The sequence below is a fragment of the Nerophis ophidion genome, linkage group LG07 (genome assembly GCF_033978795.1).
Source record: "Nerophis ophidion isolate RoL-2023_Sa linkage group LG07, RoL_Noph_v1.0, whole genome shotgun sequence".
Classification (NCBI taxonomy): Eukaryota; Metazoa; Chordata; class Actinopteri; order Syngnathiformes; family Syngnathidae; genus Nerophis; species Nerophis ophidion.
This window is the reverse complement of record NC_084617.1, coordinates 4,907,516-4,925,076: the sequence shown is the minus strand read 5'-3', so window position 1 is coordinate 4,925,076 and position 17,561 is coordinate 4,907,516. Positions and strand designations below refer to the sequence as shown.

Genomic DNA, 17,561 nt, shown 5'->3' with positions numbered 1-17,561 from the left:
AACGTACACTGACTGGCTTTCAACAACCGAGCTAAAGGCCTGGGCTATCTACTCGATTGCCAGCACAACTCTTAAAGTTGTCAGGGAGTGATGTTTACCAACGTACACTGACTGGCCTTTAACAACCAAAGCTAAAGGACTGGACTATCTACTCGATAGCCAGCACTATTCCTACAGTTATCAGAGAGTGAGGTTTACCAACGTACACTGGCTGGTCTTTAACAACCGAATTAAAGGCCCGGGCTATCAACTCGATAGCCAGTGTAAAGTTGCCAGGCAGTGAGGTTTACCAACGTACACTGACTGGCCTTTAACAACCGAGCTAAAGGACTGGGCTATCTACTCGATAGCCAGCTTAAAATTGCCAGGGAGTGAAGTATACCAACGTACACTGAATGGCTTTTAACAACCGAGCTAAATGCCTGGGCTATCAACTCGATAGCCAGCTTAAAGTTGCCAGGGAGTGAGGTTTACCAACGTACACTGACTGGCTTTTAACAACCAAACCTAAAGGACTGGACTATCTACTCGATAGCCATCACTATTCCTATAGTTGTCAGAGAGTGAGGTATACCAACGTACACTGACTGGTCTTTAACAACTGAACTAAAGGCCTGGGCTATCAACTCGATAGCCAGCTTAAAGTTGCCAGGCAGTGACTGGCTTTTAACAACCGAGCTAAAGGACTGGGCACTACTCTCAAAGTTGTCAGGGAGTGACGTTTACCAACATTAACTGGCTTTTAACAACCGAGCTACAGGACTGGGCTATCTACTCGATAGCCTGCACTACTCTCAAAGTTGTCAGGGAGTGACGTTTACCAACGTACACTGACAGGCCTTTAACAACCAAGCTAAAGGACTGGGCTATCAACTCGATAGCCTGCACTACTCTCAAAGTTGTCAGGGAGTGAGGTTTACCAACGTACACTGACTGGCTTTCAACAACCGAGCTAAAGGCCTGGGCTATCTACTCGATTGCCAGCACAACTCTTAAAGTTGTCAGGGAGTGATGTTTACCAACGTACACTGACTGGCCTTTAACAACCAAAGCTAAAGGACTGGACTATCTACTCGATAGCCAGGACTATTCCTATAGTTGTCAGAGAGTGAGGTTTACCAACGTACACTGACTGGTCTTTAACAACTGAACTAAAGGCCTGGGCTATCTACTCGATAGCCAGCTTAAAGTTGCCAGGCAGTGAGGTTTACCAACGTACACTGACTGGCTTTTAACAACCAAAGCTAAAAGTCTGGGCCATCAACCTCGATAGCCAGGACAACTCTTAAAGTTGCCAGGGAGTGAGGTTTACCAACGTTAACTGGCTGGCCTTTAACAACCGAACTAAAGGTCTGGGCCATCAACTCGATAGCCAGGAGAACTCTTAAAGTTGCCAGGGAGTGAGGTTTACATACGTTAACTGGCTGGCCTTTAACAACCGAGCTAAAGGCCTGGGCTATCTACTCGATAGCCAGCTTAAAGTTGCCAGGGAGTGAGGTTTACCAACGTACACTGACTGTCCTTGAAACATCCGAGCTAAAGGACTGGGCTATCAACTCGATAGCCAGCACAACTCTTAAATTGCCAGGGAGTGAGGTTTACCAAGGTACACTGACTGGCTTTTAACAACCAAAGCTAAAGGTCTGGGCTATCAACTCGATAGCCAGGACAACTCTTAAAGTTGCCAGGGAGTGAGGTTTACCAACGTTAACTGGCTGACCTTTAACAACCGAGCTAAAGACCTGGGCTATCAACTCGATAGCCAGCTTAAAGTTGCCAGGGAGTGAGGTTTACCAACGTACACTGACTGGCTTTTAACAACCAAAGCTAAAGGACTAGGCTATCTACTCGATAGCCAGCTTAAAGTTGCCAGGGAGTGAGGTTTACCAACGTACACTGACTGTCCTTGAAACATCCGAGCTAAAGGACTAGGCTATCAACTCGATAGACAGCACAACTCTTAAATTGCCAGGGAGTGAGGTTTACCAAGGTACACTGACTGGCTTTTAACAACCAAAGCTAAAGGTCTGGGCTATCAACTCGATAGCCAGGACAACTCTTAAAGTTGCCAGGGAGTGAGGTTTACCAACGTTAACTGGCTGACCTTTAACAACCGAGCTAAAGACCTGGGCTATCAACTCGATAGCCAGCTTAAAGTTGCCAGGGAGTGAGGTTTACCAACGTACACTGACTGGCTTTTAACAACCAAAGCTAAAGGACTAGGCTATCTACTCGATAGCCAGCTTAAAGTTGCCAGGGAGTGAGGTTTACCAACGTACACTGACTGTCCTTGAAACATCCGAGCTAAAGGACTAGGCTATCAACTCGATAGACAGCACAACTCTTAAATTGCCAGGGAGTGAGGTTTACCAAGGTACACTGACTGGCTTTTAACAACCAAAGCTAAAGGTCTGGGCTATCAACTCGATAGCCAGGACAACTCTTAAAGTTGCCAGGGAGTGAGGTTTACCAACGTTAACTGGCTGACCTTTAACAACCGAGCTAAAGACCTGGGCTATCAACTCGATAGCCAGCTTAAAGTTGCCAGGGAGTGAGGTTTACCAACGTACACTGACTGGCTTTTAACAACCAAAGCTAAAGGACTAGGCTATCTACTCGATAGCCAGCTTAAAGTTGCCAGGGAGTGAGGTTTACCAACGTACACTGACTGTCCTTGAAACATCCGAGCTAAAGGACTGGGCTATCAACTCGATAGCCAGCACAACTCTTAAATTGCCAGGGAGTGAGGTTTACCAACGTATACTGACTGGTCTTTAACAAGCAAAGCTAAAGGACTGGGCTATCAACTCGATAGCCAGTATTATTCCTACAGTTGCCAGGGAGTGAGGTTTACCAACGTACACTGACTGGCCTTTAACAACCGAGCTAAAGGACTGGGCTATCTACTCGATAGCCAGCTTAAAGTTGCCAGGGAGTGAGGTTTACCAACGTACACTGACTGGCTTTTAACAACCAAAGCTAAAGGACTAGCCAGCTTAAAGTTGCCAGGGAGTGAGGTTTACCAACGTACACTGACTGTCCTTGAAACATCCGAGCTAAAGGACTAGGCTATCAACTCGATAGACAGCACAACTCTTAAATTGCCAGGGAGTGAGGTTTACCAAGGTACACTGACTGGCTTTTAACAACCAAAGCTAAAGGTCTGGGCTATCAACTCGATAGCCAGGACAACTCTTAAAGTTGCCAGGGAGTGAGGTTTACCAACGTTAACTGGCTGACCTTTAACAACCGAGCTAAAGACCTGGGCTATCAACTCGATAGCCAGCTTAAAGTTGCCAGGGAGTGAGGTTTACCAACGTACACTGACTGGCTTTTAACAACCAAAGCTAAAGGACTAGGCTATCTACTCGATAGCCAGCTTAAAGTTGCCAGGGAGTGAGGTTTACCAACGTACACTGACTGTCCTTGAAACATCCGAGCTAAAGGACTGGGCTATCAACTCGATAGCCAGCACAACTCTTAAATTGCCAGGGAGTGAGGTTTACCAACGTATACTGACTGGTCTTTAACAAGCAAAGCTAAAGGACTGGGCTATCAACTCGATAGCCAGTATTATTCCTACAGTTGCCAGGGAGTGAGGTTTACCAACGTACACTGACTGGCCTTTAACAACCGAGCTAAAGGACTGGGCTATCTACTCGATAGCCAGCTTAAAGTTGCCAGGGAGTGAGGTTTACCAACGTACACTGGCTGGCCTTTAACAACCGAGCTAAAGGCTTGGGCTATCAACTCGATAGCCAGCTTAAAGTTGCCAGGGATGGAGGTTTACCAACGTACACTGACTGGCTTTTAACAACCAAAACCTAAAGGACTGGGCTATCTACTCGATAGCCAGCTTAAAGTTGCCAGGGAGTGAAGTTTACCAACGTACATTGACTGGCTTTTAACAACCGAACTAAAGGACTGGGCTATCTACTCGATAGCTGGCACAACTCTTAAAGTTGCCAAGGAGTGAGGTTTACCAACGTACACTGACTGGCTTTTAACAACCGAGCTAAAGGACTGGGCTATCTACTCGATAGCCAGCACAACTCTTAAAGTTGCCAAGGATTGAGGTTTACCAACGTACACTGACTGGCTTTTAACAACCGAGCTAAAGGACTTGGCTATCTACTCGATAGCTGGCCCTACTCTCAAAGTTTTCAGGGAGTGATGTTTACCAACGTTAACTGGCTGGCCTTTAACAACCGAGCTAAAGGCCTGGGCTATCTACTCGATAGCTGGCACTACTCTCAAAGTTGCCAGGGAGTGAGGTTTACCAACGTACACGGACTGGCTTTTAACAACCAAAGCTAAAGGACTGGACTATCTACTCAATAGCCAGCACTATTCCTACAGTTGTCAGAGAGTGAGGTTTACCAACGTACACTGACTGGTCTTTAACAACCGAACTAAAGGCCTGGGCTATCAACTCGATAGCCAGCTTAAAGTTGCCAGGGAGTGAGGTTTACCAACGTACACTGACTGGCCTTTAACAACCGAGCTAAAGGACTGGGCTGTCTACTCAATAGCCGGCACTACTATCAAAGTTGCCAGGGAGTGAGGTTCACCAACGTACACTGACTGGTCTTTAACAAGCAAGGCTAAAGACCTGGGCTATCTACTCGATAGCCAGCTTAAAGTTGCCAGGGAGTGAGGTTTACCAACGTACACTGACTGTCCTTGAAACATCCGAGCTAAAGGACTGGGCTATCAACTCGATAGCCAGCACAACTCTTAAATTGCCAGGGAGTGAGGTTTACCAACGTTAACTGGCTGGCCTTTAACAACCGAGCTAAAGACCTGGGCTATCAACTTGATAGCCAGCTTAAAGTTGCCAGGGAGTGAGGTTTACCAACGTACACTGACTGGCTTTTAACAACCAAAGCTAAAGGACTAGGCTATCAACCCGATAGCCAGCTTAAAGTTGCCAGGGAGTGAGGTTTACCAACGTACACTGACTGTCCTTGAAACATCCGAGCTAAAGGACTGGGCTATCAACTCGATAGCCAGCACAACTCTTAAATTGCCAGGGAGTGAGGTTTACCAACGTACACTGACTGGCCTTTAACAACCGAGCTAAAGGACTGGGCTATCTACTCGATAGCCAGCTTAAAATTGCCAGGGAGTGAAGTATACCAACGTACACTGACTGGCTTTTAACAACCGAACTAAAGGCCTGGGCTATCAACTCGATAGCCAGCTTAAAGTTGCCAGGGATGGAGGTTTACCAACTTACACTGACTGGCCTTTAACAACTGAGCTAAAGGACTGGGCTATCTACTCGATAGCCAGCTTAAAGTTGCCAGGGAGTGGGGTTTACCAACGTACACTGACTGGCTTTTAACAACCAAAGCTAAAGGTCTGGGCCATCAACTCGATAGCCAGCTTAAAGTTGCCAGGGAGTGAGGTTTACCAACGTACACTGACTGTCCTTTAACAACCGAGCTAAAGGACTGGGCTATCAACTCGATAGCCAGCACAACTCTTAAATTGCCAGGGAGTGAGGTTTACCAACGTACACTGACTGGTCTTTAACAAGCAAAGCTAAAGGACTGGGCTATCAACTCGATAGCCAGTATTATTCCTACAGTTGCCAGGGAGTGAGGTTTACCAACGTTAACTGGCTGGCCTTTAACAACCGAGCTAAAGACCTGGGCTATCAACTCGATAGCCAGCTTAAAGTTGCCAGGGAGTGAGGTTTACCAACGTACACTGACTGGCTTTTAACAACCAAAGCTAAAGGACTAGGCTATCAACTCGATAGCCAGCTTAAAGTTGCCAGGGAGTGAGGTTTACCAACGTACACTGACTGTCCTTGAAACATCCGAGCTAAAGGACTGGGCTATCAACTCGATAGCCAGCACAACTCTTAAATTGCCAGGGAGTGAGGTTTACCAACGTATACTGACTGCTCTTTAACTAGCAAAGCTAAAGGACTGGGCTATTAACTTGATAGCCAGTATTATTCCTACAGTTGTCAGGGAGTGAGGTTTACCAACGTACACTGACTGGTCTTTAACAACCGAGCTAAAGGACTGGGCTATCTACTCGATAGCCAGCTTAAAGTTGCCAGGGAGTGAGGTTTACCAACGTTAACTGGCTGGCCTTTAACAACCGAACTAAAGGCCTGGGCTATCAACTCGATAGCCAGCTTAAAGTTGCCAGGGAGTGAGGTTTACCAACGTACACTGACTGGCTTTTAACAACCAAAGCTAAAGGACTAGGCTATCTACTCGATAGCCAGCTTAAAGTTGCCAGGGAGTGAGGTTTACCAACGTACACTGAGTGTCCTTTAACAACCGAGCTAAAGGACTGGGCTATCAACTCGATAGCCAGCACAACTCTTAAATTGCCAGGGAGTGAGGTTTACCAACGTACACTGACTGGTCTTTAACAAGCAAAGCTAAAGGACTGGGCTATCAACTCGATAGCCAGTATTATTCCTACAGTTGCCAGGGAGTGAGGTTTACCAACGTACACTGACTGGCCTTTAACAACCGAGCTAAAGGACTGGGCTATCTACTCGATAGCCAGCTTAAAGTTGCCAGGGAGTGAGGTTTACCAACGTACACTGACTGGCTTTTAACAACCAAAGCTAAAGGACTAAGCTAGCAACTCGATAGCCAGCACTACTCTTAAAGTTGCCAGGGAGTGATGTTTACCAACGTTAACTGGCTGGCCTTTAACAACCGAACTAAAGGCCTGGGCTATCAACTCGATAGCGATTACTACTCTTAAAGTTGTACATAATTAGTGTGGCTAAGCAGCTCTTCCTGAGGGCGTTTCAGTTTTAAAACGTCACCTTTATCTTTACTTTTTAAGCCAAAATGTGTCCGTTCTCCCTTTTCTGTCTACACACTGTGTCTGCTTGTAAGTATTCTGTGTGCGTGTGCTGCCGAACATGCTCCTCTGCTCATAAATCCAGCAATGTCATGACGTGGGGACAGAGAGGGTGGTTGACTGGTACTTTTTAGAGGCGGTATAGTACCGAATATGATTCATTAGTATCACGGTACTATACTAATACCGGTATACCGTACAACCCTTGTCCATACCAAGCTAAGAGCCGGAGATACAGGAAATACACGACGCACTGACCCGTGTAAAAACAATTCCAAAAGATTTAGTGTGGCTAAGCACCACTTCCTGAGGGTGTTTCAGGTGTGGACTTCTTTATTCATCCAAAATAAGACAAGTCTTTTGCGGGTTGCTTTTCAGCCGTCCGCTCTCTCCCTTCTCGCTCCTCTGTGTTTCAGTGTTAAAACGTCACTGTGCCGTCTTGCGGGTTCCATGGACCACCAAGCACAGACATTTGCTCGCAAGTGTAGACTTCTTTATTCATCCAAAATAAGACAAGTCTTTTGCGGGTTGCTTTTCAGCCGTCCTCTCTCTCCCTTCTCGCTCCTCCGTGTTTCAGTGGTAAAACGTCACTGTGCCGTCTTGCGGGTTCCATGGACCACCAAGCACAGACATTTGCTCGCAGGTGTGGACTTCTTTATTCATCCAAAATAAGACAAGTCTTTTGCGGGTTGCTTTTCAGCCATCCTCTCTCTCCCTTCTCGCTCCTCCGTGTTTCAGTGGTAAAACGTCACTGTGCCGTCTTGCGGGTTCCATGGACCACCAAGCACAGACATTTGCTCGCAGGTGTGGACTTCTTTATTCATCCAAAATAAGACAAGTATTTTGCAGGTTGCTTTTCAGCCGTCCTCTCTCTCCCTTCTCGCTCCTCCGTGTTTCAGTGGTAAAACGTCACTGTGCCGTCTTGCGGGTTCCATGGACCACCAAGCACAGACATTTGCTCGCAAGTGTAGACTTCTTTATTCATCCAAAATAAGAAAAGTCTTTTGCTGGTTGCTTTTCAGCCGCCCGCTCTCTCCCTTCTCGCTCCTCCGTGTAGCTTTTCAGCCGTCTACGTCATTTCTGTCTGCCTCTTGCTCTCGCTCTCCTCCTCGTCGCATGCGCTGTTGTTTGTTCTCTCGTCCCTCCCTCTCGTTCCTTCCCCGTTTCTCCACCTCTCTCCTCGACGTTCACAGCCGCCGCCCATTTTTAACGGTGCGAGACGATTAATTGTATCCAGGTGCGCGATCCACGCACCTGATCTCGGTTGTGGCGCCGCTCCCGGCACGCCCCGTCTCACCGCTCGCTCGCCATCCCCGCCTCCTCGCCGCCATCTCGGGCCAGGCTCCAGCGGGCCCCGCCTCTCCACAGTCACCTTTATCTGTACTTTTTAAGCCAAAATGCGTCCGTTCTCCCTTTTCTGTCTACACGCTGTGTCTGCTTGTAAGTACTCTGTGATTGCGCGCTGCCGAACATGCTCCTCTGCTCGTAAACCAGCAATGCCACGACGTGACGACAGGGAGGTACTATATAATATCGGTATACCGTGCAAACCTAGTCCATACCGAGCAAAGAGCCGGAGATTAAATAAATACACTTACCTGTGTAAAAAACAAAAAAAATCCTAAAGAGGGTAATTAGCGTGGCTGAATAATTATTCGTTTAAGGCAGGGGTGTCCAAACTTTTTCCACTGAGGGCCGCAGACAGAAAAATGAAAGCATGCGCGGGCAATTTAGATAGTTTTCCTTTTTAAAAGCAATACAATAGTTGTTGTTTTTACCTTTATGTTTTTCCTCAAGTTTGGTCCCCGGTCCCCGGAATGGTCTCAGTCATAAAAATGTTAGAAATAAGTCATAAATTATGATTTTTTTCATTTAATGCTTGAATATCAAGATCAACTTCAGGTCTGTCAGTCATTATAACATTTTTTTAAATTTGTTTTTTATGTTTATGGCCTTTATGTCAAAACTCTTATTTATATGGCAAACACACAAACTATTTTCCCCCCAAAATGGAATATTTGACGTGAAGTAATTGGAACCCTAAATAGGTCAATAATTCATAACAATTAAAAAAAAGAATAAGTGTTGAAAATAAGCCAATTGTATATTTATATTTTTTTACTTTTAACACTTTTAGTCTGTAGATCCCTTGATTATAAGATTTTATCATTTTTTCATACTTTTTTGTATGTTTGAGGCCCTTTTTTTTTCGCACAGCAATATTATCCCCCCAAAATATTTGTGAAGTGAATTATATTTATATAGCGCTTTTCTCAAGTGACTTAAAGCGCTTTACATAGTGAAACCCAATATCTAAGTTACATTTGAACCAGTGTGGGTGGCACTGGGAGCAGGTGGGTAAAGTATCTTGCCCAAGGACACAATGGCAGTGACTAGGATGGCGCAAGCGGGATTTGAACCTGCAACCCTCAAGTTGCTGGCACGGCCGCTCTACCAACCGGGCTATGCCGCCCTGTTTGAAAGTGAAATAGTTCCAGTGAAGTAATTGGAGCCTTCAGCAGGTCAATAACAGTCCGCATGGCAGCTTTGTGTTATTAGTGAATGAGTGAATTATATTTATATAGCGCTTTTTCTCTAGTGACTCAAAGCGCTGTACATAGTGAAACCCAATATCTAATTATTTTTATTTTTTTACATTTAAACCAGTGTGGGTGGCACTGGGAGCAGGTGGTTAAAGTGTCTTGCTCAAGGACACAATGGCAGTGACTAGGATGGCGGAAGCGGGATTTGAACCTGCAACCCTCAAGTTGCTGGCACGGCCGCTCTACCAACCGAGCTATACCAACATTGTCAGCGTTGCAACTTTTTCTTGTTACATGTCAATGGTTACTCTTTACTTACTCTACACAACGGCAGTGACTAGGACGGCAGAAGCGGGAATCGAACCTGCAACCCTCAAATTTGCTGACACGGCCGATCTACCAACCGAGCTATGACGCCCTGTTTGAAAGTGAAATAGTTCCAGTGAAGTAATTGGAGCCTTCAGCAGGTCAATAACAGTCCGCACGGCAGCTTTGTGTTATTAGTGAATTATATTTATATAGCGCCTTTTCTCTAGTGACTCAAAGCGCTTTATATAGTGAAACCCAATATCTAATTATTTTTTTTTATTTTTTTACATTCAAACCAGTGTGGGTGGCACTGGGAGCAGGTGGGTAAAGTGCCTTGCCCAAGGACACAATGGCAGTGACTAGGATAGCGGAAGCGGGATTTGAACCTGCAACCCTCAAGTTGCTGGCACGGCTGCTCTACCAACCGAGCTATAGCAACATTGTCAACGTTGCAACTTTTTCTTGTTACATGTCAATGGTTACTCTTTACTTACGCTACACAACGGCAGTGACTAGGACGGCAGAAGCGGGATTTGAACCTGCAACCCTCAAATTGCTGACACGGCCGCTCTACCAACCGAGCTATACCAACATTGTCAACGTTGCAACTTTTTCTTGTTACATGTCAATGGTTACTCTTTACTTACGCTACACAACGGCAGTGACTAGGACGGCAGAAGCGGGAATCGAACCTGCAACCCTCAAATTTGCTGACACGGCCGCTCTACCAACCGAGCTATGCCGCCCTGTTTGAAAGTGAAATAGTTCCAGTGAAGTAATTGGAGCCTTCAACAGGTCAATAACAGTCCGCACGGCAGCTTTGTGTTATTAGTGAATTATATTTATATAGCACTTTTTCTCTAGTGACTCAAAGCGCTTTACATAGTGAAACCCAATATCTATTTTTTTTTTTTTTTTTTACATTGAAACCAGTGTGGGTGGCACTGGGAGCAGGTGTGTAAAGTGTCTTGCCCAAGGACACGACGGCAGTGACTAGGATGGCAGAAGCGGGATTTGAACCTGCAACCCTCAAGTTGCTGGCACAGCCGCTCTACCAACCGAGCTATACCAACATTGTCAACGTTGCAACTTTTTCTTGTTACATGTCAATGTTTACTCTTTACTTACTCTACACAACGGCAGTGACTAAGATGGCAGAAGCGGGAATCGAACCTGCAACCCTCAAATTATATTTATATAGCGCTTTTTCTCTAGTGACTCAAAGCGCTTTACATAGTGAAACCCAATATCTAAGTTACATTTAAACCAGTGTGGGTGGCACTGGGAGCAGGTGGGTAAAGTGTCTTGCCCAAGGACACAACGGCGGTGACTAGGATGGCAGAAGCGGGAATCGAACCTGCAACCCTCAAGTTGCTGGCACGGCCGCTCTACCAACCGAGCTATGCCGCCCTGTTTGAAAGTGAAATAGTTCCAGTGAAATAATTGGAGCCTTTGTGTTATTAGTGAATTAGTGAATTATATTTATATAGCGCTTTTTCTCTAGTGACTCAAAGCGCTTTACATAGTGAAACCCAATATCTAATTTTTTTTTTTTTTTACATTTAAACCAGTGTGGGTGGCACTGGGAGCAGGTGGGTAAAGTGTCCTGCCCAAGGACACAATGGCAGTGAACCGGCAACCCTCAAGTTGCTGGCACGGCCGCTCTACCAACCGAGCTATGCCGCCCTGTTTGAAAGTGAAATAGTTCCAGTGAAGTATTTGGAGCCTTTGTGTTATTAGTGAATTATATTTATATTTATATAGCGCTTTTTCTCTAGTGACTCAAAGCGCTTTACATATTGAAACCCAATATCTAATTATTTTTTATTTATTTATATATTTTTTTACATGTAAACCAGTATGGGTGGCACTGGGGAGCAGGTGGGTAAAGTGTCTTGCCCAAGGACACAACGGCAGTGACTAGGATGGCAGAAGCGGGAATTGAACCTGCAACCCTGTTTGAAAGTGAAATTGTTCCAGTGAAGTAATTGGAGCCTTCAGCAGGTCAATAACAGTCCGCATGGCAGCTTTGTGTTATTAGTGAATTATATTTATATAGCGCTTTTTCTCTAGTGACTCAAAGCGCTTTACATATTGAAACCCAATATCTAATTACTTTTTATTTTTATTTATTTTTTTACATTTAAACCAGTGTGGGTGGCACTGGGAGCAGGTGGGTAAAGTGTCTTGCCCAAGGACACAACGGCAGTGACTAGGATGGCGGAAGCGGGAATCGAACCTGCAACCCTGTTTGAAAGTGAAATGGTTCCAGTGAAGTAATGGGAGCCTTCAGCAGGTCAATAACAGTCCGCATGGCAGCTTTGTGTTATTAGTGAAATATATTTATATAGCGCTTTTTCTCTAGTGACTCAAAGCGCTTTACATATTGAAACCCAATATCTAATTACTTTTTATTTTTATTTATTTTTTTACATTTAAACCAGTGTGGGTGGCACTGGGAGCAGGTGGGTAAAGTGCCTTGCCCAAGGACACAACGGCAGTGACTAGGATGGCGGAAGCGGGAATCGAACCTGCAACCCTCAAATTTGCTGACACGGCTGCTCTCCCAACCGAGCTATGCCGCCCTGTTTGAAAGTGAAATAGTTCCAGTGAAATAATTGGAGCCTTTGTGTTATTAGTGAATTATATTTATATAGCGCTTTTTCTCTAGTGACTCAAAGCGCTTTACATATTGAAACCCAATATCTAATTATTTTTTATTTTTTTTTTACATTTAAACCAGTGTGGGTGGCACTGGGAGCAGGTGGGTAAAGTGCCTTGCCCAAGGACACAATGTTAGTGACTAGGATGGCGGAAGTGGGATTTGAACCTGCAACCCTCAAGTTGCTGGCACGGCCACTCTACCAACCGAGCTATACCATCATTGCAACTTTTTCTTGTTACATGTCAATGTTTACTCTTTAATGTTTTAAATTTTTATTATAGTATTTTTTAGAATGGGCCGAGGGCCATTAAACAAATTAGCTGGGGGGCCACAAATGGCCCCCGGGCCGCACTTTGGACACGCCGACGCCTGTTTCGAGGGGTTCTCTGGCTTAATGTGGACAGGGTCTAACATCCAAATCACTGCAGTGCAATTAACCCGACTCCAAAAGTCTGATGAAAGACACAAACCGCAAGATGAGGACCGAGTGTCTCCATGAATAGAAAGTGGAAATTGATAGGGAGAAAAAGCCTGGCATGGTGGGTGGGGGGGCGACAGAGAGGAAGTAAGCGTAGCAATGGAGTGGAAGGAAGAGGCGGGCCACTGGCTGCGAGAAAGGAAGACGCCGTGACAGCTGCTAATCAGATTAGCCTGAGCCCGGGCTGACTAATGAGCATCCTTCTTTGTGACCGTGATCTTCGCCGCCCCGTCGACCGTGAGAACACGCTCCGGCGGTTTCTCCACAGCCTCTCCGCTTCCAACGGCCAAATGATGCTGCGACATAAGAGCCTGGACCGACCAAACGTCCCCTTTTCCCCGGACGTGTCCTCTTTTGCAGGACTGTCCGGGCTGTCCGGGTGGGGTTTCTTAAATGCCTCAAATGTGTCAAAGTTGCGTGTATTTTCAATGTACGTACAGGGTTAAGAAGGGGTTGAAAAACAAAACAAATTGTGACGAATTCGTGCGGGAATGTCAGCGAGACAGCGAGGTAGTGGACTAGTTCCATAAGTTTATTATCGCAATTTAGGTCTCTGCTTTTTGCAGACGATGTGGTCCTGTTGGCTTCATCTGGCCGGGATCTTCAGCTCTCACTGGATCGGTTCGCAGCCGAGTGTGAAGCGGCCGGAATGAGGATCAGCACCATCCATGGTTCTCGCCCGGAAAAGGGTGGAATGCCATCTCCGGGTTGGGGAGGAGACCCTGCCCCAAGTGGAGGAGTTCAAGTACCTAGGAGTCTTGTTCACGAGTGGATGGTGAGATCGATGCGGCGTCTTCGGTAATGCGGACGTTGTACCGATCCGTTGTGGTGAAGAAGGAGCTGAGCCGGAAGGCAAAGCTCTCAATTTACCGCTCGATCTACGTTCCCATCCTCACCTATGGTCATGAGCTTTGGGTCATGACCGAAAGGATAAGATCACGGGTACAAGCGGCCCAAATGAGTTTGGGTCTCTCCCTTAGAGATAGGGTGAGAAGCTCTGCCATCCGGGAGGAACTCAAAGTAAAGCCGCTGCTCCTTCACATCAAGAGGAGCCAGATGAGGTGGTTCGGGCATCTGGTCAGGATGCCACCCGAACGCCTACCCAGGACACGTTGGGAAGACTATGTCTCCCAGCTGGTCTGGGAACGCCTCGGGATCCCCCGGGAAGAGCTAGACGAAGTAAGCGATGTAATTACGGACCTTTGAGCCCTCAGGCGGTACTGCATCAAAAACCGACATCAGTGTGTAAAGAATATCACCATATGGGCTCAGGAACACTTCATGAAACCACTGTCAGTAACTACAGTTGGTCGCCTGTGTATCGGTTGGGGACATCTCTACGCTGCTGATCCGCCTCCGCTTGAGATGGTTTTCCTGTGGACGGGACTCTCGTTGCTGTCTTGGATCCGCTTGAACTGAACTCTCGCGGCTGTGTTGGAGCCACTATGGATTGAACTTTCACAGTATCATGTTAGACCCGCTCAACATCCATTGCTTTCGGTCCCCTAGAGGGGGGGGGGGGGTTGCCCACATCTGAGGTCCTCTCCAAGGTTTCTCATAGTCAGCATTCTCCCTGCCCACTGGGTGTGAGTTTTCCTTGCCCTTTTGTGGGTTCTTCCGAGGATGTCGTAGTCGTAATGATTTGTGCAGTCCTTTGAGACATTTGTGATTTGGGGCTGTATAAATAAACATTAATTGATTGATTGATTGAAGTTAAAACTCTACTATGCAAAGCGAAAGCCATTTATCAACAACACCCAGAAACGCCGCCGGCTTCGCTGGGCCCGAGCTCATCTAAGATGGACTGATGCAAAGTGGAAAAGTGTTCTGTGGTCTGACGAGTCCACATTTCAAATTATATTTGGAAACTGTGGATGTGGTGTCCTCCAGAACAAAGAGGAAAATAACCATCCGGATTGTTCTAGGCGCAAAGTTGAAAAGCCAGCATGTGTGATGGTATGGGGGTGTATTAGTGCCCAAGGCATGGGTAACTTACACATCTGTGAAGGCACCATTAATGTTGAAAGGTTCATACAGGTTTTGGAATAACATATGTTGTCATCCAAGCAACGTTATCATGGACGCCCCTGCTTATTTCAGCAAAACAATGCCAAGCCACGTATTACAACAGCGTGGCTTTGTAGTAAAAGAGTGCGGGTTCTTTCCTGGCCCGCCTGTAGTCCAGACATGTCTCCCATGGAAAATGTGTGGCGCATTATGAAGCGTAAAATACGACAACTGTTGAACAACTTAAGCTGTACATCAAGCAAGAATGGTAAATAATTCCACTTTCAAAGCTTCAACAATTAGTTTCCTCAGTTCCCAAACGTTTATTGAGTGTTGTTAAAATGAAAGTGGTGAACATGCCCTTTCCCAACTACTTTGGCACGTGTTTCAGCCATGAAATTCTAAGTTAATTATTATTTGCAAAACAATAAATAAACTTTATGAGTTTGAACATATAAAATATGTTGTATTTGTAGTGCATTCAGTTGAATATGGGTTGAAAATGATTTGCAAATCATTGTATTCCGTTTATATTTGCATCTAACACAATTTCCCAACTCATATGGAAACGGGGTTTGAAGTAGTATCTACTAGATACTTTCTTGTACTTGGTATCATTACAGTTGATGTCATCAAAGGCTTTTGTTTACATTGTGATGCCGGTGAGCTACGGTGTGTAGCATGTTTAGCTACTCCTGGTCCTCCAGTGATAAGGATACTTGTAAGAAACTCACTTTATTTCAGAATATCGTCAGCCTAATAGAGGCGGAACAAAAACAGAAACCAAATAATAACGCAGCCGGCGAGGCTTGCCAAGGACACTTGGGAGACCTTCATTCATGTCTGCATGTTACGGATCAAGAAGTCTCTCATGCTGTCCTCGATGCCCGGCCGCACGACTCCAGCTGAAACGCCGCCGCTCTTTCGCTCAGGATAAATTGCTGGGGGCTCGGTGGCGCCGCACTGAGCAGTCCAATCACGTCCTGGCGCTGTTGGCTGAGAGAATATGGTCTGTTCATAACAGCCTTCTTATTACTAACTGGGCGACTGAGTGAGAGAGAGAGAGAGCGATAGAGCGAGAGAGTGGCACTGGGGCAAATGAGAAAAAAATCTAACTCCGTCTGGACTCGATGTCTTTATCGCATCACGGATATTATGATTAAGGCTTTGTTCACGTTCCTACTTCAGAACGCTGGTGTTTTCTATAATAATCTACGGCCAATGCAAAATTCCAAACCAATACGTAGGTTGTTATTATTAGGGATGTCCGATAATGGCCTTTTTTGCCGATATTCGGATATTGTCCAACTCTTAATTACCGATATCAACCGATTGCGATATCCAAACGTATGTTGTCAATATTCAGTGTTTTATCCTTCATAGTTAATATTGAAAAAAGCCCACATTGTTGATTTTCATGTACATTCTGGGTATCTCGTTCAGTAAAAAAAAATTGTTAAACTCCATTCCCTGTTTCAAGGAGGGGATTTTTTTTTTTTGAATTATATATATTTATATAGCGCTTTTCTCTAGTGACTCAAAGAGCTTTACATAGTGAAACCCAATATCTAAGTTACATGTAAACCAGTGTGGGTGGCACTGGGAGCAGGTGGGTAAAGTGTCTTGCCCAAGGACACAACGGCAGTGACTAGGATGGCGGAAGCGGGAATCGAACTTGCAACCCTCAAGTTGCTGGCACGGCCACTCTACCAACCAAGCTATGCCGTCCCAGGTCTCTCATAACGTTTTTAGCTTTCAATCAGACATTGTTGTGAGGTTTTGTATGAGAGTTCTTAAAAATAGGACCCAAGCACACATACTGTACAGCAGATGTTGTGTACACACACATAGATAGATAGATATTCTCTAGATGTGGCCCCTGAGTCAAAATAATTGCCCAGGGCTGTTGTAAAGACCAATGAGATGATTTTATGTTTATATTATTATAACGTCACTCTAACAAAAACTGTGAATTTGTCTCTTACAGGGACCTCCGGGACAGCACGGCCCCAGGGGACCCCAGGGGCCGATTGGTCCAGAGGTAAGAGTCACCATTTAGTTTGGTATAAAATACTATAGACCTACCTTCCTTCCTTCCAAGTCAGAAAAGGCACCATGGCTAATGGAGTGAAAAGGTTGAATAAGGCACCATGGTAAATGGAGTGAAAAGGTGGAACAAGGCACCATGGTAAATGGAGTGAAAAGGTGGTATAAGGCACCATGGCAAATGGAGTGAAAAGGTGGAACAAGGCACCATGGTAAATGGAGTGAAAAGGTGGAACAAGGCACCATGGTAAATTGAGTAAAAAGGTGGAATAAGGCACCATGGTAAATGGAGTGAAAAAGTGGTATAAAGCACCATGGCAAATGGAGTGAAAAGGTGGAACAAGGCACCATGGTAAATGGAGTGAAAAGGTGGTATAAGGCACCATGGTAAATGGAGTGAAAAGGTGGAACAAGGCACCATGGTAAATGGAGTGAAAAGGTGGAACAAGGCACCATGGCAAGTGGAGTGAAAAGGTGGAACAAGGCACCATGGCAAATAGAGTAAAAAGGTGGATCGAGGCACCGTGGAAAATGGAATAAAAAGGTGGAACAAGGCACCGTGGCAAATTGAGTAAAAAGGTGGAACAAGGCACCATGCAAATGGAGTAAAAAGGTTGAATAAGGCACCATGGCAAATACAGTAAAACGGTGGATTGAGGCACCGTGGAAA

At 45.6% G+C, this 17,561-nt stretch overlaps 1 protein-coding gene across 3 annotated transcripts in view; it reads left to right on the top strand.

Moving 5' to 3' along the window:
* col5a3a (collagen, type V, alpha 3a) overlaps positions 1-17,561 on the top strand; it is a 266,668-nt gene that overhangs the window by 213,657 nt on the left and 35,450 nt on the right. For all 3 annotated transcript variants that reach the window (XM_061905224.1, XM_061905223.1, XM_061905225.1), the window contains one exon: positions 16,833-16,886. In XM_061905224.1, coding sequence (XP_061761208.1) covers positions 16,833-16,886 — 54 coding nt within the window. The remainder of the gene's footprint in view (positions 1-16,832; positions 16,887-17,561) is intronic.